At 27.6% G+C, this 19,419-nt stretch overlaps 1 protein-coding gene across 1 annotated transcript in view; it reads right to left on the reverse strand.

The window, feature by feature from the left end:
* Positions 1–1,428: 1,428 nt before the first annotated feature.
* Positions 1,429–19,419, reverse strand: part of LOC111028629 (lipoma HMGIC fusion partner-like 1 protein) — a 247,762-nt gene continuing 229,771 nt past the window's right edge. Inside the window, exons 5-6 of the mRNA XM_022307358.1 lie at positions 9,715–9,813; positions 1,429–2,730 (exon numbers count right to left, since the gene is read on the reverse strand). Coding sequence (XP_022163050.1) covers positions 2,606–2,730; positions 9,715–9,813 — 224 coding nt within the window. The 3' untranslated portion in view covers positions 1,429–2,605. The remainder of the gene's footprint in view (positions 2,731–9,714; positions 9,814–19,419) is intronic.

A 19,419-nucleotide genomic window follows, 5' to 3' on the forward strand; every position in this document is an offset into this window, starting at 1 on the left:
TATGTTTTTCTTTGTAATTATAATATAATTACATTAATACAAATTAATATACAATTTTTTAGAAATACGGGCTTGGGAGTGAGTCGCAGTCTTTAGGCCACCCTGGAGCCGTCCCTGACTAGACGGCACCATCACAGTAACCTATGTAGGTACCTTCTTGGTAACCTGGTTCAAATATAATATAGTCGCAACCACATTATGTTCTATATAATTAAATAACATTAACACAAAATAAATTAATATAACATTAAACGAATACTTTTACTAACTTTTTCTGAATTCTCTAATTTTGAATTTAAAAGGTTAAATCAAAAACGTACCATTCGAAACTCTATTTTACCAACACCATATACTTAATAAGCTTAAATATAATTGAATATTATATACTTAATGGTGACTTAACAGCGTAAGATAAATTTCCTATAATCTAAGTAAATAATCATTGTTATTCATAACCATTTTTGATGTATGAAAATATAAGAATAATAAAAAAGATTGTCTATTAACAATAATTTGGGAACCAACCTAGATTTAGAAATTATAACCAACCGATTAGGTACCTTTTTCAGAAATAATAGCTAATAACTAATGAACTATGTTAATTATTAGATTCCTAGATTATATAACCTCATAAAGTACTTAGGCCAGCCCTTTGGATACTACTTACACATAAGAAAATAATAAATTATTTGTCACCTAGTTTAGTAGTTGAGAATAAAATAATTTTAATGTATTTAACGTGATTTTTTTTATATATTTAAACACAATTAATAATAATAATAATAATAATAATAGAACAAATATTAATACTTGAATATATTTAACTCGGTTTAATTATAATATGTCAAATTAGAATAAAAATTTATCAATTAAAAAAAAAATGATTATTTCTAAGACTACAACTGGTTAAAACAAAATATAAAACATATTAAATAATAATATAAAAAAAAAATTGTAAACATTTTTCATAAACTATTTTTTATGTAGTATATACAATGAGTACCTATATATCAGTAGTTATTCAAATATTTCATATTATAGTATTACAGTAGGTAATTATTATAACATTGGTTATGTTTGCATATATTTGACAAATTGTATATGACAAGTGAATTTTATTTCATGACACTAAAGATTATTGTATTATTATATTATAATAAATATATAATATTTATGTTTGCCGAATAATCATTGTGTGAATAATATGACGATCAATTGTGTTCATCCTGATCATCTCTATTATCAGTAAACATCACACATAAGGAAGAGTTTAATTATTGTTTAAAAATGAATTTATAATATACAATAAATAATCATTTAAAGAAAAAAAATGATAATTTTTTTAGGCCATTAAAAATGCTGTTACAATTTATTTATAAGTCATTGTTTAGTTATTTATATTAAACAAAACAATGCGATATACTATAATATTTTTATGAGCTATAGTAGTCAATAACTACAATATTAAATAATAAAAAAAAAAAATGTTATTTGTACAAATCTGAATTTTTCATTGGAAATTAAGTGTTTATTTTAATTTAATTATTTTGAATAAGCATATTAAACTGTCACAGAATTAAATACATTGTAATTAAGTGTATAATTGTATGTACAAGTAAACAAACAAACAAACAAAAGTGAAGTATCTATTAAATGGTACAAGACATGTAAAACAATTAAATAATAATAATAACATTTCAATAATATTTTCTGTACTACACCGATAAACAAAATATTGTCAGGTAGCCTTTTTATATACGTTTTAATGGTGAATTTAACTATTTTTTTTTTCACTCAAAATGTTCAAGTTTTTTCTAATTTTGGAAAACATAAATGGATAATCCAATGCAATAACAATGCGATCTATCATTTAACATATAAAATCTCACACAAAAAAAAAAAAAAATACAAATACAAATACAAATGAAATATTTAAATTTAAAATAACATATATTTACACAACAATAATATACATAATAATATAATATTATGACATCCTTGATAATATTATTTTCAGTTGTTAATTGCTATCATCATCCGTACAACAAATTGATCGAAATAATACTATGCTATGCATAGGTACATCGTTTACGATTAAGACTACGTTCTAATATTAGTTGAATGAATAATGTTATCTTAACTATTAAATACAAAACATTATTATTCAATAACTCGTTAAGTTTACATACAGTGCAGCACAGTGATTTTTAGTAGAACAAAATAATATCATAACGACATAGGTAATATCGTAGACGCGAAATGTGCAAAAAATTAAACGATGATTGATATTCGTTTCGACGGTAAGTACAGTCACAGTTATTGAATTGATAATAGTAATAATATTAAAAATAATAAAAACAATGGTACCTATACCCGTTACAATATGATTTTTGACGGTTACGATACGATATAATATATATTATTATTGTTTTAGAGTTTACAATGAGCGATAATTGTTGGTTTGAATTGCGTTTCGTCGTCGTCGTCGTTTTCGTTGTGGTGGCTGCAGGCGATGTGCGTCTCACGTGCGACAGAAATAATGGCCAGCGGCGTATCCTGGGTCAGGTGCGGAGGAGGATGCTGCTGTGGCCTGAGCGTGCACTCATCAGATGGAACGAAATGAACTGCCAGGGCTGTCGCGGGACGAGTAGAAGCTCAGGTAGAAGCACAGCAAGAGCAGCGCCACCGAAGAACCCAGCATGTACACGGACCACGACAGATGACACGTTCCTTAGAACAAAAAAAAAAAATGAAAAATAATTATTGTGGTTGTTTTACAAGTCGAACTCTTCACTAGCGTTTGACCGATTATTCGGTGTTGCCAAAGTCTGAGAGCGACGATCATCGAATACCGTTTAAACAAAATGTCCCATACCCCTTTGCCTCCCACTCTCATTCACCTCCTCTTTCTCTTCGACAGTCCGAGTGAAGACGGTCGAGTACCTACCGCACGCCGACAGTGGAGCGATAATATTTATTTATTTGTTTTTCAAAAATACGGACTCAAGTCCAATGCTACAATAAAACATTAAAGCAATTTTTCAAATGGACTAGGTGGAACATTTATATATCAATAGCAGGTAGAATAAGGATAATAAATCGATAACCATAGTAATAATAATAGTATAACTGGACTAATTCATCCAAAATGGTTGATCCTCGTTGGCCACTCTATTCATCCTTACAAGGGGTTAGTTCATGGCATAGTTAGTGGTGCATTTAGAGATAAGAAAATGAGGCTGGAGAGTTAGCTCTAGAGAAAAATAATGGGATTTTGAAGTTGAGGAAATCTAAGAGGGAATGGGAGTCAATAGCTTACAAAGAAATTTTACATTAGTTTCAACCCTTGATGGGGCAGGCCGAGGGACTGAAGTACTACTGGAGTGTAGTCGTATGGTAAATGTTCAATCTTTAGTACAAAAGCAGCAAGACTTAGATACATATATTATAAGACTTTAATAATATATTTTGATACACTGCTATATACTATAGAATATTTTACGGTGGATGGCTGCTCACGTGTAGTTAGACCTGTTCTTAGAGGGAAGAAGGGACGGCCTGACGATTTTTATTCAAACTTGAGGTCTTGCGTTTGAAAACAAAAACAAGAAAATTAGTCTCATAAATTATATTATTTCAAGCGTTTAAAATGTGATTTGTAGAGAAATACCAAGAAATTTCTTAGAAATAAAGTAGTGGTATACATAAATAGGTATTAACTTAATAACTGTCGCGGTGAAAACTAAGGGAAAAACCGAGGGGTGCAGTAATAGGTACTTTCAGAAAACCGATGAGCTTTTCAGCTTATCAGCTCCAATGATTTTTTTCCAAGACTACACTATTTTCTCTGCTTCTACCAAAATATTGATAAATTCATCTGTAGTTTGTTTATACGTTGAATCAGGAAAAAAACGACTGTAAAAATTGGTTATTTGAAAGACATTTTTAGGTATACATAAATGTAAGACTTTACAATATTATTTTTGCACCGAATCTTACAGTATAATGTTTGTTCTAGGTCTTGTAAGTCCTATAAGGATGGCAATGCGTCAATGTCTAGTTCTTTGTTACGCTTACGATATTGTTTCAAGTTTATGCGCAGATCAAAGACGTCATTAAGTGGTTTTTTATTATCTTATATTAACTTCGAATGGTTCCAATTATAGTTTTTTGAGATGGTGGAAATATTTTAAGACTTTTACGTAAAACACGAATTCGATTACACGACATAAAATGTTTTCAGCTTTATTAAAATGTTAAAGACTATGTATTTTATATTTTCAGAAAATGTTTACAAGTTGAAGTGTAGAACATCAACGAGATAAAAAAAAAACATTTTACGGCTTTAGAGTAAAAATATAGTAAAGTTAGATAGACCATCATACTTACAATATAAAATTAAAACTGTAGGTAGCTACTCTGTTATTAACAAATATCTAATTTATAGAATATTTGGTAATCGTCAAGTAATTTTTATGTCAACCAGTAGTTTTACCATTAAAATGTAAAATCAGTTTCTATATTTTTGTAAAAATCTATTATTGTTGGTTGGATTTAAAAAAAAAATTATGCAATGTTTTCTTTAAGAACTAATTTTTAAATTAATTTTAAGAGAACTTTATGTATCAAGAATGTGAATCTTCAAAATAAATAATGTAATACATGGTATTTGTCAATACTTATTAAGATAATGCCATATCTACTTAAATATTACCTATGTTATACGCGCTATGCATACTAAAATATATTAATAAATTAAGTTATCAAACATATTAAGAATAAATATGAATTTAATATTAAGAAAATGCCAGTTGTCCAACAATTATTTCTTATAGTTTAGTCAAAAATAAACCGAGAGAATAGAATTTTAGGCATTATCTAGTGACAATATACCTCACATTAAGTATAATATCTAACAAAGACTTATAAAAATGCCTATGAGCTTAAATTCAAAATAGTTGAATAATATAAACTATGTTTAATATTATGAATTGTTTTAAAATATAAGTTATTTATTTAATAATAATTTTGATATATTTTATGATATTATTATAATTTCGTACATACAATTTACTTTAATATATTTATAAATGTTACTTTATATTCCTTTGTTCATTTACTTTACATACGTTTTATGATTTGTTTCAAGTAGTAATATGAGAAGCAATACAATCTCTAGAGAAATATGCATTTGATGTATTATTTGATCAATTATATTCAAGGATACAAAAATTGGTTTTTTATATCAAATGCATAAATTGAATTAATTTAACGCTTATGTTCTATGGTATACTACATTTGAAATTTATTTTATTATTATTTACACTTGAAAGTCGAAATCTTAATAATGTTATTGGTTATTATTATAGTTCGTAAACTATAAATATGTTAAGTGTAGTCGGCTGTATGTACTAGTTTACTAACAACTATGAATTATTTTAGAAGCAATCTAGGAATTAGCTTGTATTATTAACTAACTAAAAGTAGTTAATTAAATAATTCAGTAGCCAATTTAAACTATAGCTTATACGCGAACATATTTTTAAGCTGACGACATATTATTATAAGCTGAGAGTCGAGACAAAAATTTGTATAAAAAACTTGTTTATTTGTGCATACTCTCATACGCACAAATCCACAAGTTTTTTTTACAAATTTTCGTCTCAGAAATGGGATTGCGTAACCTGATTGTACGTTACAATTGAAGTAAAAGGTGCAAAAAATAAGACAATACTCAGGGTGATATTATGTTGTTCTGTATGAGATTTAGTTCTCCCTAACATTTTAAGCCAAATTCAATTTTGTATGTAATAGATGTTTTCATATTTTTCTTGGTAGTAATAGAGTCTAAAAAAATAGTGAGAGATTTTAAAAAGGAGATTTATATAAAACCATAAAAGCATGCATAACAATGTAACACAATTATGTTGACATAGACATTAATAAATTTATCACGTGTTCAAGAAAATAAATGTGCATATTTTAAGTAGGTAGCTGATATTATAGGAAATGCTAGAAAATAGGTCATTGGGATAGAAAAGTTTTCGCAAACTGTCTTGCTCAGTTTCCATACCATATGATAGACAAGTACTTACTAGCTCTCGCTGCTAAGGAGAGTCTGTCTGGCCACGGGGGCATGTAATCGCTGATATTGTTATAAACTTGCAAGGCTTTGTTTATTTCAATAAACGATAGGAGCCAGATGAGAAGTAATACTAACGCGGTTCCTCATATGGCTCTCGATAAGAAGAAAAAAAGTGTCCGAACGATTATAAGGACATATCATTATAATTATTCTAGACGAAAAAAGTCTGCCGGTTGTTGAGGTTTTAAAATGAATTTTTAAAAATTTGAAGCACAATACGTGCATGCATCTGCATTCTGCACACACATGTATTTGTGACTATCATCAAGTTAGCATAACAGTCGAACATGGAACATAATATTATCCAAAAAACATGTATGTAACTTGTTAGACATTGATGGATTATAGCATTATGGCATAATATTATCCCATATTAATGATTTTGTTGGACTTAATATTATCGGCAGTATTGGTTTTTTTTAAAAAATTTTTGCTGTTGACAATTTTTTTAATTAAACTCTAATAACACAATTCACAACTTAGTGATAATAATTTTTTCCGTTGTAAAAAATGTAAGTGCTGGTCAGCTTATCACACACTTTGGCATAGTTGGAAATCGACTTTGTTCATTTCAATGAGTTATGTTATGTTTACTCAGCTCAACAGAAATGCAATCAATGACCACGGTAGTGGTTGGTATGTATCTAAGTCCAGTTGCCCACCTAGAACGGCACCATGCACTGATAATTTTACGATTGGAATATTATATCAAACGAATACCATCATAATGATGACTGTGAAATATTCAAGGTAAATGGGAGATGCTAACTGTGGTATGAAAAAAAAAAGGAAAAGTTGTGTAAGTACTAGTTTTATGCGACAGTTAGTCGGTCATCGCGGACACTGGATACGCATGTTTCGCTTGAGGTAGTACAACTAGACGAATTCTGAATGTCGAGTGTCTAATAACCTATCGTTCACATTCTGTCTCATCTCGATGATTTGGGCGAATCTCATATTTTTGTCATCATATCGGACGGGCGAACAGAATTTACCAGTAGACGCATATTACGTGGACATTTTGGGGGGCTATGGGACTTAGGTCCCCCAAATATCCCGTTAGCCTTCTCAAATATCAAATCAGCCACCCCAAAACAGACAGTTTTTTAGTTGTGAGAAATCGATGTAATTCTACTCACATTGATGGTTTAAAAAATTACCCTCCCTCTGACATTTAAATGGTTATCATCAGCCGTAAATTGGATACATGGCGGCGCTCGCGAGCATGTCTGGTGTTTTTGTGTGACTTTAAGAACGTTTTAAGTCTAATGTCATTCACAACATATTTATTATACACGACACCGGTCCTAAGTCACTCAAATTAAACGAACACAATAATCTACGAAAAAAAAATGCAATTATTAGGTTTTGTTTTAGCGGAGCTTGTTGAACAGTGGATATAATTTAAATGATTTCAAACAGAAGTGCTAGTTTGACATCGTAATAACTGTTATTATTTAGAAATATAAATTCTACATTTTATGTCCTCATTGTATTGTGTAATATGTATATTACTTTTTTCATTTCTTATTTTTATCATCTATATGGCTCTAGTCCTAAGAATAGTGTCCACGTAATAAAATAGTATTCAACAGGCATGTTTTTTTTCTTTGAGTTTTGATTAAAAAAAAAATATGTTCTTACATTCAATATTTTACTACCTACAGCAGTGGTACCCACATAATTATAAAAATAATTTAAATAATAAATTTTCTGTTGGAATAAAAACAAATTTGTTTTGTTTTCCACCACCATTTACAAAACAATGATTTTTTCTTTAACAATGTAATGATTAGGAGGTACCTATATGTTTATTGTAACTTAGCTATATAATTTTAGTGGTTAAAAATGATATTATATTGTAATAACATAACATTTACAGTTGAAGATTTTTTATTTATTCTTTTATTGTGAGTAAATATAATTCTTTGAATTTCTCTTAAGTAAATACTCGATCACTTATTATCGTACCAAAAAAGGCGGTGATGTTGTCTACAGTTGGGAAATTGTACGAAAGATGGAAAATGAACAGTCATTTTAAGTTTGTTACATTTTTTATTTTTATGTTTCTAAATTAAATTGTATTGATTTTAAAAGACTTTAATATCAGATGTCATAAAAAGAAGTTATTAAAAACTGATAAAGTAGTGAGATAAATGATAGGAAAATAAGTGCAGACGAGTGTTAATCAAGAGTAAATGAGGTGTATAAAACATAATTAAATTATTTTTATTTTACCAGGGTCTAATATACAGTTTAAGATTAAAATAGTATTCAAATTAATGCACGTAATTAAAAATTCAACCTATTTATGTAGCAATATTATCATTTTTGATGGTTGAAGTATTTCGGGGCAAACAAATAAATATAATAAAATGGCTATGTAGTTATTGGATTAGGTACATGAAACTAGTATTACAATTCACAATAGACATAACCTTGAAGTATTCTATCAGAATTTTTGAGAGGTGCACATGCATAATATATCATTATTGTGTTCTACCTGGAAAAATGTAAATTCAAACAACCAAATAGTTGAAGTTCGGACGATAATGCAACCATAAATTTAACGCAATATTCATACATTTACATTGGAGATTTGACATACCATCCAAATATTATAAGCTAGCTATTTATGCTTTGGTAAAAATAGTAATAAATATGAAAATTTATCAAATAAACCGTTAGTTTAATTTTGCAGTACCTAGTTCTAATCATATTTTTACGAACAAACCATAAACATAAATACTAATTCAAAAAATATTATAATTTGATGATATTACCAAGTAGGTATCTTTCGTGTATCAACTTAAAATTTAGAACACTAATATGCAATAACTAATAATAATAATTGGATACGATGAATTGTAATACACATCGATGCAGGTACTCGTAGTTTCATTTTGTAAATCGATTTAAGTTATTGGAAATGCATTAAACGTAGTAAATTTTATAAATAATAAACAATAAATTAGAATTCATAATACTGTATTTATCTAATTCCTATAATTTGCCAAATCCTGTCGAAAATGAGTATGCACACACTGTAAACATAATGCCATAATAGATATATTACAATGCGTTTGTGGATTCAAAAAAGTTATATATTTTTTTGATATAAAAAAACATGTCTTCCCTGTTTTAGTTATACCATTTCAGTAGCATTTCTATAAATTATTATTCTTTTTACCTATGTGAATCTAAGTATGAACCGATAACAATAGTCGATTATGATTTTTTTTTTTAATATAAATCGAAAAGTACGTCATCTCTACAAGTTGTCTCACCAATACTAACTGTAGGTAAATAATTTTATCAGAGCCGTTAATATATTCCACAAAGACAATTCCATTTTAATTACCTGACGATTTGAAATTCGCATTGAGGAATTTCAATAACGTCTGGGAATTAAATATCTCCTTCGAGATAAGGCAGACGTAATACTGAGAAAATAGATTAGCGAATATTGTACAAGTGCTAAAATTTTCGAGCGCATATTTTAATAATATTGTGAAATTTGAGAGTGACTTTGTTTAATAACTCTGTCATTTGAGATAACGTACTCTTACCTAGTTTATATGGTCCAGATATGTTCCCACAGGACTCTTTCACTTCTCTATTGTCCCAGCCAATCGGATAAATTGCACCACCACTGCTCACTAGAGCCGCTGAAAACATAAAAACCATTATTAATTATAATTAATTGAAAACTATTCCACTACAAAAATTAAACATAGTGGATCAATAATATTATACATCTGAAAAGTAAAATAAACGCAATTATAAAATATTAATTAATTAATTAAGTATATGAATATACAGTCACGAGTAAAGAAATGATTAAAATAATTAAGAAATTATATTAAAGTTCTATAAAGAAAGTTATAACTTAAAAATACCGGAAAATCGCTGTGCTCTAAAGTAAATTCCAAGGGTATTGAATCTCTCGTCAACCTTTATTTCGAAGATTGTTTTATAATTTATTTTTCTATTAACATTCAAAAGTAAGTTAAACTAATTTTTTATTAAGATATATATTATATATTATTATTATATAGCATATATTTTATCATGTATTGTTATTATTAATTTATGTGTAAATCAATTCTTTAACATACCTAAGTAAAACGTAAATAGGTTTATGTTTACGTAGCTTAAAATTAGTTTAAATATTTTGAAAATTGGATTGTGTATCAAATAAATACTTAGTAACTTATAACATACGTAAGTTTTGATTACAAAAAAATAAGAAAAATTATTATCTTTCATTTAAAACATAATTTTTGTAATCTTTTCGAAAATATAATAGGCACATTGGATTGTGAACCCTATGAAAAAAATTGAACAGTAAATAATAATATGTAGTTTTGATATTTTAAAGTATTTCTATAAAATAACTAATAGTTACGAGGAACCTTACATTTAAGTCAAAATAAGCATAGATAATATATTTTTAAGGGGTTTGATCAGAAAAATAATGTATCAACATAAATTGAAAAAACCCCTAAAAATATATGGAAAATTACAAATTTCTAAAATAAATAGATCAAAAAGATCCGACATTTTTAAAAATTATATCATTTTTAAAATATATTAACATAAAATATATTTTTAATCGATTTTCAACTCGATCCAATTGTCTACCAGAAACCACTCTCGATGAATTGAATAATTTTTCTGGATAAAAAAGTGTCTCAAGAACACATACATAAACAAATAATTGTAAAAAAATGCTCTCCAATTTGAATCATATGTAAGCATTGGTAAATAAGTCATACAAATCATCAGTAGTAATATGAATTATTGTGTTGATAATTACCGTTGAATTCAAAACTTAATTACATAGATAATTTATGTCAATCTTTATTTTACACTCATAATGTGTTTAAGACTGAACCGTAAACACAATTTCATACCTTCGGGTAATTGAGATCCCAGCGAGAATAGTTTGCATTTGATAGTTCAATACGAATACATTTAATTAGGTTTCGTGATGATAAAAATAAGGGGAGAAGTTCATAACAGAAAAAAAGAAAACCTACGGAACTAGTGCAGTACATAAATTATCAATTAATTAAAATCATCCATATCTTTCAAATTTATAAATATGTTAATTTAAATTAGCATCTCAGTTATTAGGTACCATGGGATAATTTTTATAATTCAAATGAATAATGACACAGTTCATTAGAGTTTGACGATTAGACAATTCGTTTGATGTTCCAATACTGTAATGTAAAAGAATCGCATTATAATAATACGATGTAATCAAATTTAATATTCTTTTGAACCTATTCATTATACCGACAACATATTTTCGTCGTATATAATGCATAATGTATTTTTTTAAATTTGTTTTTTAAAAACCTAAATTCATACGCAAGCTTTCAAATAGTTGTGTACCTATAATAATATTATACAAATATGACTTATTATTGGTTTTTATCAATATTTTTCATTATTTTATTATTTTATTATACATTTTATCTAACTACTCTAAGTTACCAAAAACGTCATGTTTGTAAACTATTACACTAAAGTACTAAGTACACTAAGGTACACTAGTACCTAAAAAATATTTTACTATTAGATGTATCATCATTTAAAGCGACGGTCTTACTAAATTATGATTTCTGCAGATAAATCCAATATTTTTGAAACTTCTATCACAACCTTAAATATTTCTACTAAAATAATAGTGATGATTAATTTAAAATTGTGTATTATCTAAGTAATAACTACAGTCATAAAGATCAAAAAATAAATGCTTTGGTATTGATTTATCAGATTTAGATAATAATATGTATGGGTATTAGCTAGTCTTTCCTGAAAAACGGATATTAATATAAGTCTACCATACTATTTAACACAACTACTTTATCGATCATCAGAATTTCGGGGACGAAATGTATCATAACGGTTTGCGTTAATCGATCTACCAGATCCGATGTTTGCCATATTATTGGCAAGTTGTAAGTACGCATCATTGACCTCTTATCGTCATCGAGGATTATTTGTATGAAATAACTAGACAAGGACTAGCTGATAAGGTTTTGGGTGGAACCCAAGAGACATTGAATATAGAGCAAACTCTAATAATATATTTTCCATTCAGATCGCATAAATCCAACTAATAGAGTATTGCGACCACGTAGTCCTAGCTGGTACTATTCATATCCCGTCTGCTTATGCACACAGTGTGGTTCATCTCCTCGAGCCGGAGTATAATATTTAAACTGAAATGCTTTCCAGTTTTAGACATTGTTCACAAATTGAATATATAATTTCACGGCAATTAATATTCATCCACACACACGCACGCACACACACACACACACATGCTGTTACACACTTTTGTTCAAAACTCTCGTCTCGGGTGTAGAAAAAAAAAAATTTATAAAAAATAACTACAAACATTTGTCGTGCTATTATAATGTACCTATATACGTTTGCAAAAGTGGGTATTATATTGTATAATGATTTATTTTTCGAGTCTGTGTTAAATTTTAAAACGGGTAATAAATAATAAACGAATATTTTGATATCGCAAAAACGAACGAAATGTACCCAAGTCGCAATAGCAATATCATTATTTTTTTGCGGCCCCGACGGGAGGTTTTTTTTTGTCAGACCCTCCTCTACTCAAAACTAAATCATCACACTTGACTCAGAAGATGTCCATTGATTGTCCCGACTGTGTTAATTGTCATTTCCAATCAACATCGAAATTATCATATAGGTAACCTGCAATGTTATTAATTGCATTGCGGTCTAAACAATGGGGGCAAAATAATAGCCCATGTACATCACCCTCAATACCGCCTTTGAACCATTTGTATTGTCTGTCATATAATATGTGGACATTGTTTATGGGTGAATAAACAGGATATGAAACATACACGTTGGAGTTAAAAGTAAAAAGTATAGTACCGTATATACAAAATGATAATCCATAATAATTGATCAAATGTCACAAAAAGCCAATGGAAATTCGACAACACTAACAATTTATGATTAATTATAACTACAAAGTTATCACGGCTCACAAGTAATGAAAATGTTTGAACATCAATATTATTGATTCCGACAAATGCGAAAAAACTGATACTGAGTTCTGCAACAATGATCAATTTTTCGTCGATTTTTGTCCACTTGGAACTTGTGAATGAGGGCTAATTAATTTAATAATGACCGAAGAAAAATACAATTAATTATATTTTATCTACTTATTATTATTACCCTGTACTTAATCAAATATTATTTTCATTGGAAGGGAGACGTTTTAAATATTAAAATAGCAAACTGGTCGTTATGGTTATTTACTGTTGCACATATTATTGTAATATCATTAATAAAAAACACATTTAATTTTAATGAGCGATAACCGCATTACTGTTTTAAACGTACTATTTCTACAAATTGCTAAACAATTCTTAGTAAGGTTGTTATTTTTCGCTCTAATAAATGAATATAAACCTAATTAATATTTAAAATAACTGGATTTTAAAAATAAAGGAGCATAATATTAACCTTGTCGGAATTCATGCTTTTCAAAAATGTAATGAAAAAACTGTTTCACAATAATGTATTAAATAATAATATAAATTAAAGTGTTCACAATTATTAATAATAATTATAATAGCTATAATAATAATATTAAAATAATATTATAATAATCACAATATTATTAATAATATTATATTAAGCAAAGTGGCATCATTTAGGGAGGAAAAGGAGTGGTGAGGTTGGTATTTGCCCGATCTAATTGTAAAGGCAGTCCAATTGATGAGCTGGTTGTTGATGAAATACCATAACTTTAGTTTTTCCAATTTTGAGTACATTTAATATTGTGTGAGCACTAGAAAACTATTGCCACGATGATAGTTAATATTAATAGTCTTTTAGACAAAATATAGTATACGATTATCATACTATTTAATTCTACAAACAGAGCGATTACTCTTAAATACATTAAGCTTACAAAAAACATCTATAATCGAATTAAAATTTTTTCGACTTTCCAATTACTTTTTAGTAGTCGTGTTTCATATTGTGATTTAATTTATTCAACCCTTCTTTAAAGCTATAAAATGGTTAGACTGAAAATGGCACAGTAATCTATTATTAGCTCCCCCGCGACTTTTTTTGCTATTTATGACACTTCTTATAAGTTCTTAAGCAAGATGGAAATTGTATATAGATAAAAATTATAAAGTGGATATTAGCATGCAATAGAATCGATCTGTTTTTTTTTTGATTCTGTTGTATGGGCTGGTCAAGACGTTTGCAATCTCCTTCGAGATAACTGAAATTAATTAAAATAAATTAACCATTGAATTTAAACCCGACAATTCATACCCAGGCTAGGCATGTTTGGTATATATTATGGGGAGTGCCAAATATGGGGCATATTTGGCCATATAAATATCTTTTGTTTTCTATAAAATTATCATAGTTATCATTCCTTTAGAGATAATGCTATTATGTCACTATGATATACCAAATACCAACTATAACCGCGCTACCACCATCGTTATATAGAAAACTGGACACGACATTCCGATTCGTTGATTTTTTTTATGACACGGAGTCATCGACATTATATTTATTTATTTTTTTTTTTTTTTTAAAATATATACGGGCTGAGTACTTTTAGTACAGTCAACAAATAAGGATAAACGGTATATACATATGAATTACAAAAAGGAAAACAAAAAAAAAACTGTATCAGGAACAACGATATAAGATAGAAAAAAGTATTATAAAACTAAAAGCTAACAATTATTTACAAATGAAAAATATAACAAAATGCTTAACTTATTAAGTTGTGGTGGTTAAATAAAAAAAGTGGCGTCCGAATCGACATTGGACATCATACGTACAGTAGGCTCATTAGACAAATAATTGGTGGTACGCAGGGGGATATTATTATTATATTGTTTTATTTATTTTTCCGCTCTCACGATAAAGTGAAAATTATAAAATTGTTTTTCAAAGGTATCTAAAATTGCACCAATTTGATTTAAAACGATACTGTCCTCCACTATCGCTGCCGTTTTTATTTACAATATTTAAATCCGTTATGATCCGTGATATTATATTTTACAATAATATTATACGACATTATACTAAACTTACATACTATTATCATTATTATTCTATTGGTACTCACGAGTATAATAAAATACGTGTACCTACCTATAATACGACTCTGTCTATAAATACAATAGTATTGTTTAGTTAACATTTACCATTAAGAATATTATAAATGCAAATATACTGTTGAATATTCCTCACTTGCGCGTTTATTTTAATAGCTTAGAACGTTCAACAAAACAACTGTAAGAGATGACAAAAAAACATCCAGGTACGTAATATGTAAATAATTATATGTTTTGTTCGACCGGTTTAATTATACTTTAATATTAATTACAATGTACAAATATATAGGTACTCTAAAACACAATACTGCAAGTTGTATCCATCTCTAATCTCAGTAATGGTTATTCTAATTATTATATATGCGGTTTGGACGTTTATGTGTTGGTGTGTCTTACTTCTGATTTTATTTCGTTTGAATCATGTAGTCTAAAAAAAAACCCTGAGTTAATATTGTATCGTGTTCAATCGGGTTTTAACATAATATTACATTTTTATCAATCGGGCGTAATGCATATTATTAAAAATATGTCAGTAGATACATAATAATTAATATTATTTTAAAATAATACATAAGTATAATGTGTACATCCAATTTTAATTAATTTTTAATCATATTTTAGATAAAAATTAATTGTTGTATCAGGTTTTGTTTTTTTTAAATTTCATTTTAAAACTATCTCACGATTAATTACAAAGTATATAAAAATATTTTAATCGTTTTTTTTTTGGATTTAAACCCTGGGCACGTACAATATGTTATATTTTGGTTTTACTGAAATACATTTGAAGTTACCTACCAAACTATTCCATGTGCATAAATACGTATAATCGTTTGAAGCACTTAGTGCAATTTTCGGTAGGTACTTAGTTATAGAAGACTATATTATAGAACTTAATCTTCGAATGCAATAAGTAGTCACTAACAGCTTTGCAATTAGTGATATATCATTGTATTCAACGTTCACATTATTAAAATATAAAATAGGTACTGCAAAAGTACGACGAATTGATAGATGGTTGGAAATCACTTTAATTAAAATAGTTTTTAATCTATATAACTATGTCCATAAAATGTAGACCGAACATATCATATGATTTGAGTGTAAGATAGTTGATAAAATATATTTTTTTTTTTTCTAAGAATATTGAGTGAATTTATATATTTTACTGCAAGTATTATACATGTTAATAATTAATAAGTATTTATGATAAATAGAGTGTACATTATTTAGTATTTAATTATTTAATTATGTTATTACTTTTCGTCACGGTTATACATAATGTTTTTATCACGCTTTTATTAATTATTTATTGAAATCATTTTATTTTGCTCTAGTACGTATATTAATCTATGAGAATTAGAAAACATGGTTTTTTTTTAAACAGTGAAGTTCTTTAATTACAGTCAAATAATTGACTAAAATGTTCCCAATACTGAACTTAATATGTTTGAACTGTTTGAAGAAAGGTTTGAGATTGACTTTATTTAAAAAAGTTTAATTTGCCATTAGTTCTAGTATAAAATCTTCCAAACTTATATAAGAAAAAAGTCTCATGATGTTCTTGACCGAATATAGAAAAAAAACTAATCCTCAATGATTTAGACATTAAAACATTTTTAAAAGCATTATTATTTTTTTCATAAACCATAAAACAAGTCAAAAATGACTTTAGCGCTTATAATAATTGTCTTTGGAATACGATGATATAAAAACTCAGAGATTTTACAACAAACAAACTACTAAATAGTATATTGATATGCTTTTCATCAGTCGTCCCTTAAGTGACCCTAACAGAACAATGGCCAATGAAACGTTTGTAAACTTTACATATAATTAATATATTTTTGATTTCGGTTTTGGATTTAGGTAAAATACCTTAGAAATGTATAAACTTATTAGTTTTAAAATTGATCAATTTCGTACCTACAAATTTCATTTGCTGTCATAGCGCGGTCAATATGATTTAAGTTAAACGTGTTATATGACCTTTGATGTTCTACTTCCAACACCGGGAAATGACTACCTAAGCAAAGGAAATTCAATAATACCTACCTACCAACCGTGTTTTGGCCTTTATCGACACGTTTCAAAGATTTCAATGACATCCCATTGAAGATTTGGTGTGTTCTGAGCCATTTCTAGTTTCAAAATTACTCTTAACGGGAAACGTTGATCAATAATATTTTCCACAGAGTCTATGATGAATTTATTAAATATTCAGTGCGAGTAATTAAATAAAGGACGCTTTGGACATCAGACAGCGTAAAGTTATCGATTGCGTTTACAGCCGTCCATTCCTCTACCACTGTTTAGCCAACTCTACAACACATAGTTAGCCGTTCACTACTATAAACATTACAGCATCCAACCACACACATGACTTTCGTCGTAATTATTATTTATTGTTTTATATAACCAACTAGCAAACGGCGCACAATTCCCCAAACAATTGTGGGCGATTGTACCACGCCATTTGAATATGATATATATATATATATATAAATACGCCATTTGAATGTCTTGTTGTATCGAAATCGTTTTCATTCAGAATTTTTATAATGCAAATCACCCGAAAAGTATTTTAGAAATTGTTATAAATACGATTGTAAAATTGTTTCAGTTATATTTTGTGTTCTATTGAATAATTCAACATACAACAACTAAATCACTTTACAGCGCAATTTGTGTGCTCATTATAAAATATTAAGCAAGTTAAATTGTATTTATAACAGGAATATTTTAATCATGAAATTCATAAATTTAATTTGTATAAAAATTCTTTAACATACAAAATTGGAGAAAACAAAATATTAGATTTTTTTTCTGTATAATTTACAACTTTCAATTTAGATTTTACTTAATTTTCATAATTATTTAACCAATCTAATTAGTGGTACTCTATAAAAATGATTCAGAAATAATTAAATATCTGGGTCAATAATATTCAATTGAAGTGACATGGTAAGCAACCCATAAAATATATGTTTTTTTTTCTTTTTGTCGTTCCCTATATACCAATAGGTAGATTTAGTTAGTATCCACGGCATGGTGTATAGTGTATAGATACGGAAATGTCACATCCTTATCCGTTGATAAATGGTCGTACTAACATGATATGATCCACGGCCTATTTAAACGCAAAACTATTATTTGAATTTTGAGGTATGATTGAAAACTAAAATAGTAAACAATTGCTACTGAACAACTTTCTGGAACATTTATAAAAATAGTTTCTAATTAAGTTTAGTTAATATTCAACCCTATTTTATTTTTTATAATATATCTAATTTTGATTTTAAGTTATATTGAATTTTTTTCATTTTACATGAAATATTGAATTTGAACAAATTAGCGATACTTTTTTATTATTATAAAATAAGTACATATTTACGACATAGGTATCATAATACCCACGTACCGCCTTGCTGAGTACCAGTAAGCAAACGAAGCCCCCCAATATCTGTAGCCATTTTAAATTTAATATTTAGATTTGATTTAGACAATTTAAAGACCGTACTTCATTCTTAATAGAGTGAGTGTAGTAGTTAGTAGTTACTATAGGTACATTTAGTTACCTAAAGTCTAAATAATTATGTGATCGAAAAATAAATCGTATTTAGGAATATTTCATTCTCACTTTCGGAATCTTGACATCACATTAACCTCACTACTCAAATATTATTTTTCAATAAACATGTTTTTTTTCTATGGTTGAATTACATACAGAATCAAGAATATTAAGCTCTGATTAACTATTGTATATACTAAAACATTCGCTTAGTTTTATATTATATGAGAATATGCATTGGTATTCCATGTTAGAACATCAATTAACACTAATATAGTAATGACATCGCACCTAAGACGAATATAGTATTCTGGCAATGAATTTCTAAATATAAGTTCCTTCCGTTTTATTTTAATATTCACAATTTCAATAGTTTTAAAATATTAAAAAATCAAATCTAGGTAACTTATGTTTTTTTTGTAATTATTTTTTTTATATAAGGATCATACTAATACGATTTATAGCTAATCTATTATTATGTTATTCAATGTATATTTATACATTAGCTTAATTTTCATGTCCTTGTATAATTAACTACCCGT

Source organism: Myzus persicae, unplaced genomic scaffold (genome assembly GCF_001856785.1).
Source record: "Myzus persicae strain clone G006 unplaced genomic scaffold, MPER_G0061.0, whole genome shotgun sequence".
NCBI classification, from domain to species: domain Eukaryota; kingdom Metazoa; phylum Arthropoda; class Insecta; order Hemiptera; family Aphididae; genus Myzus; species Myzus persicae.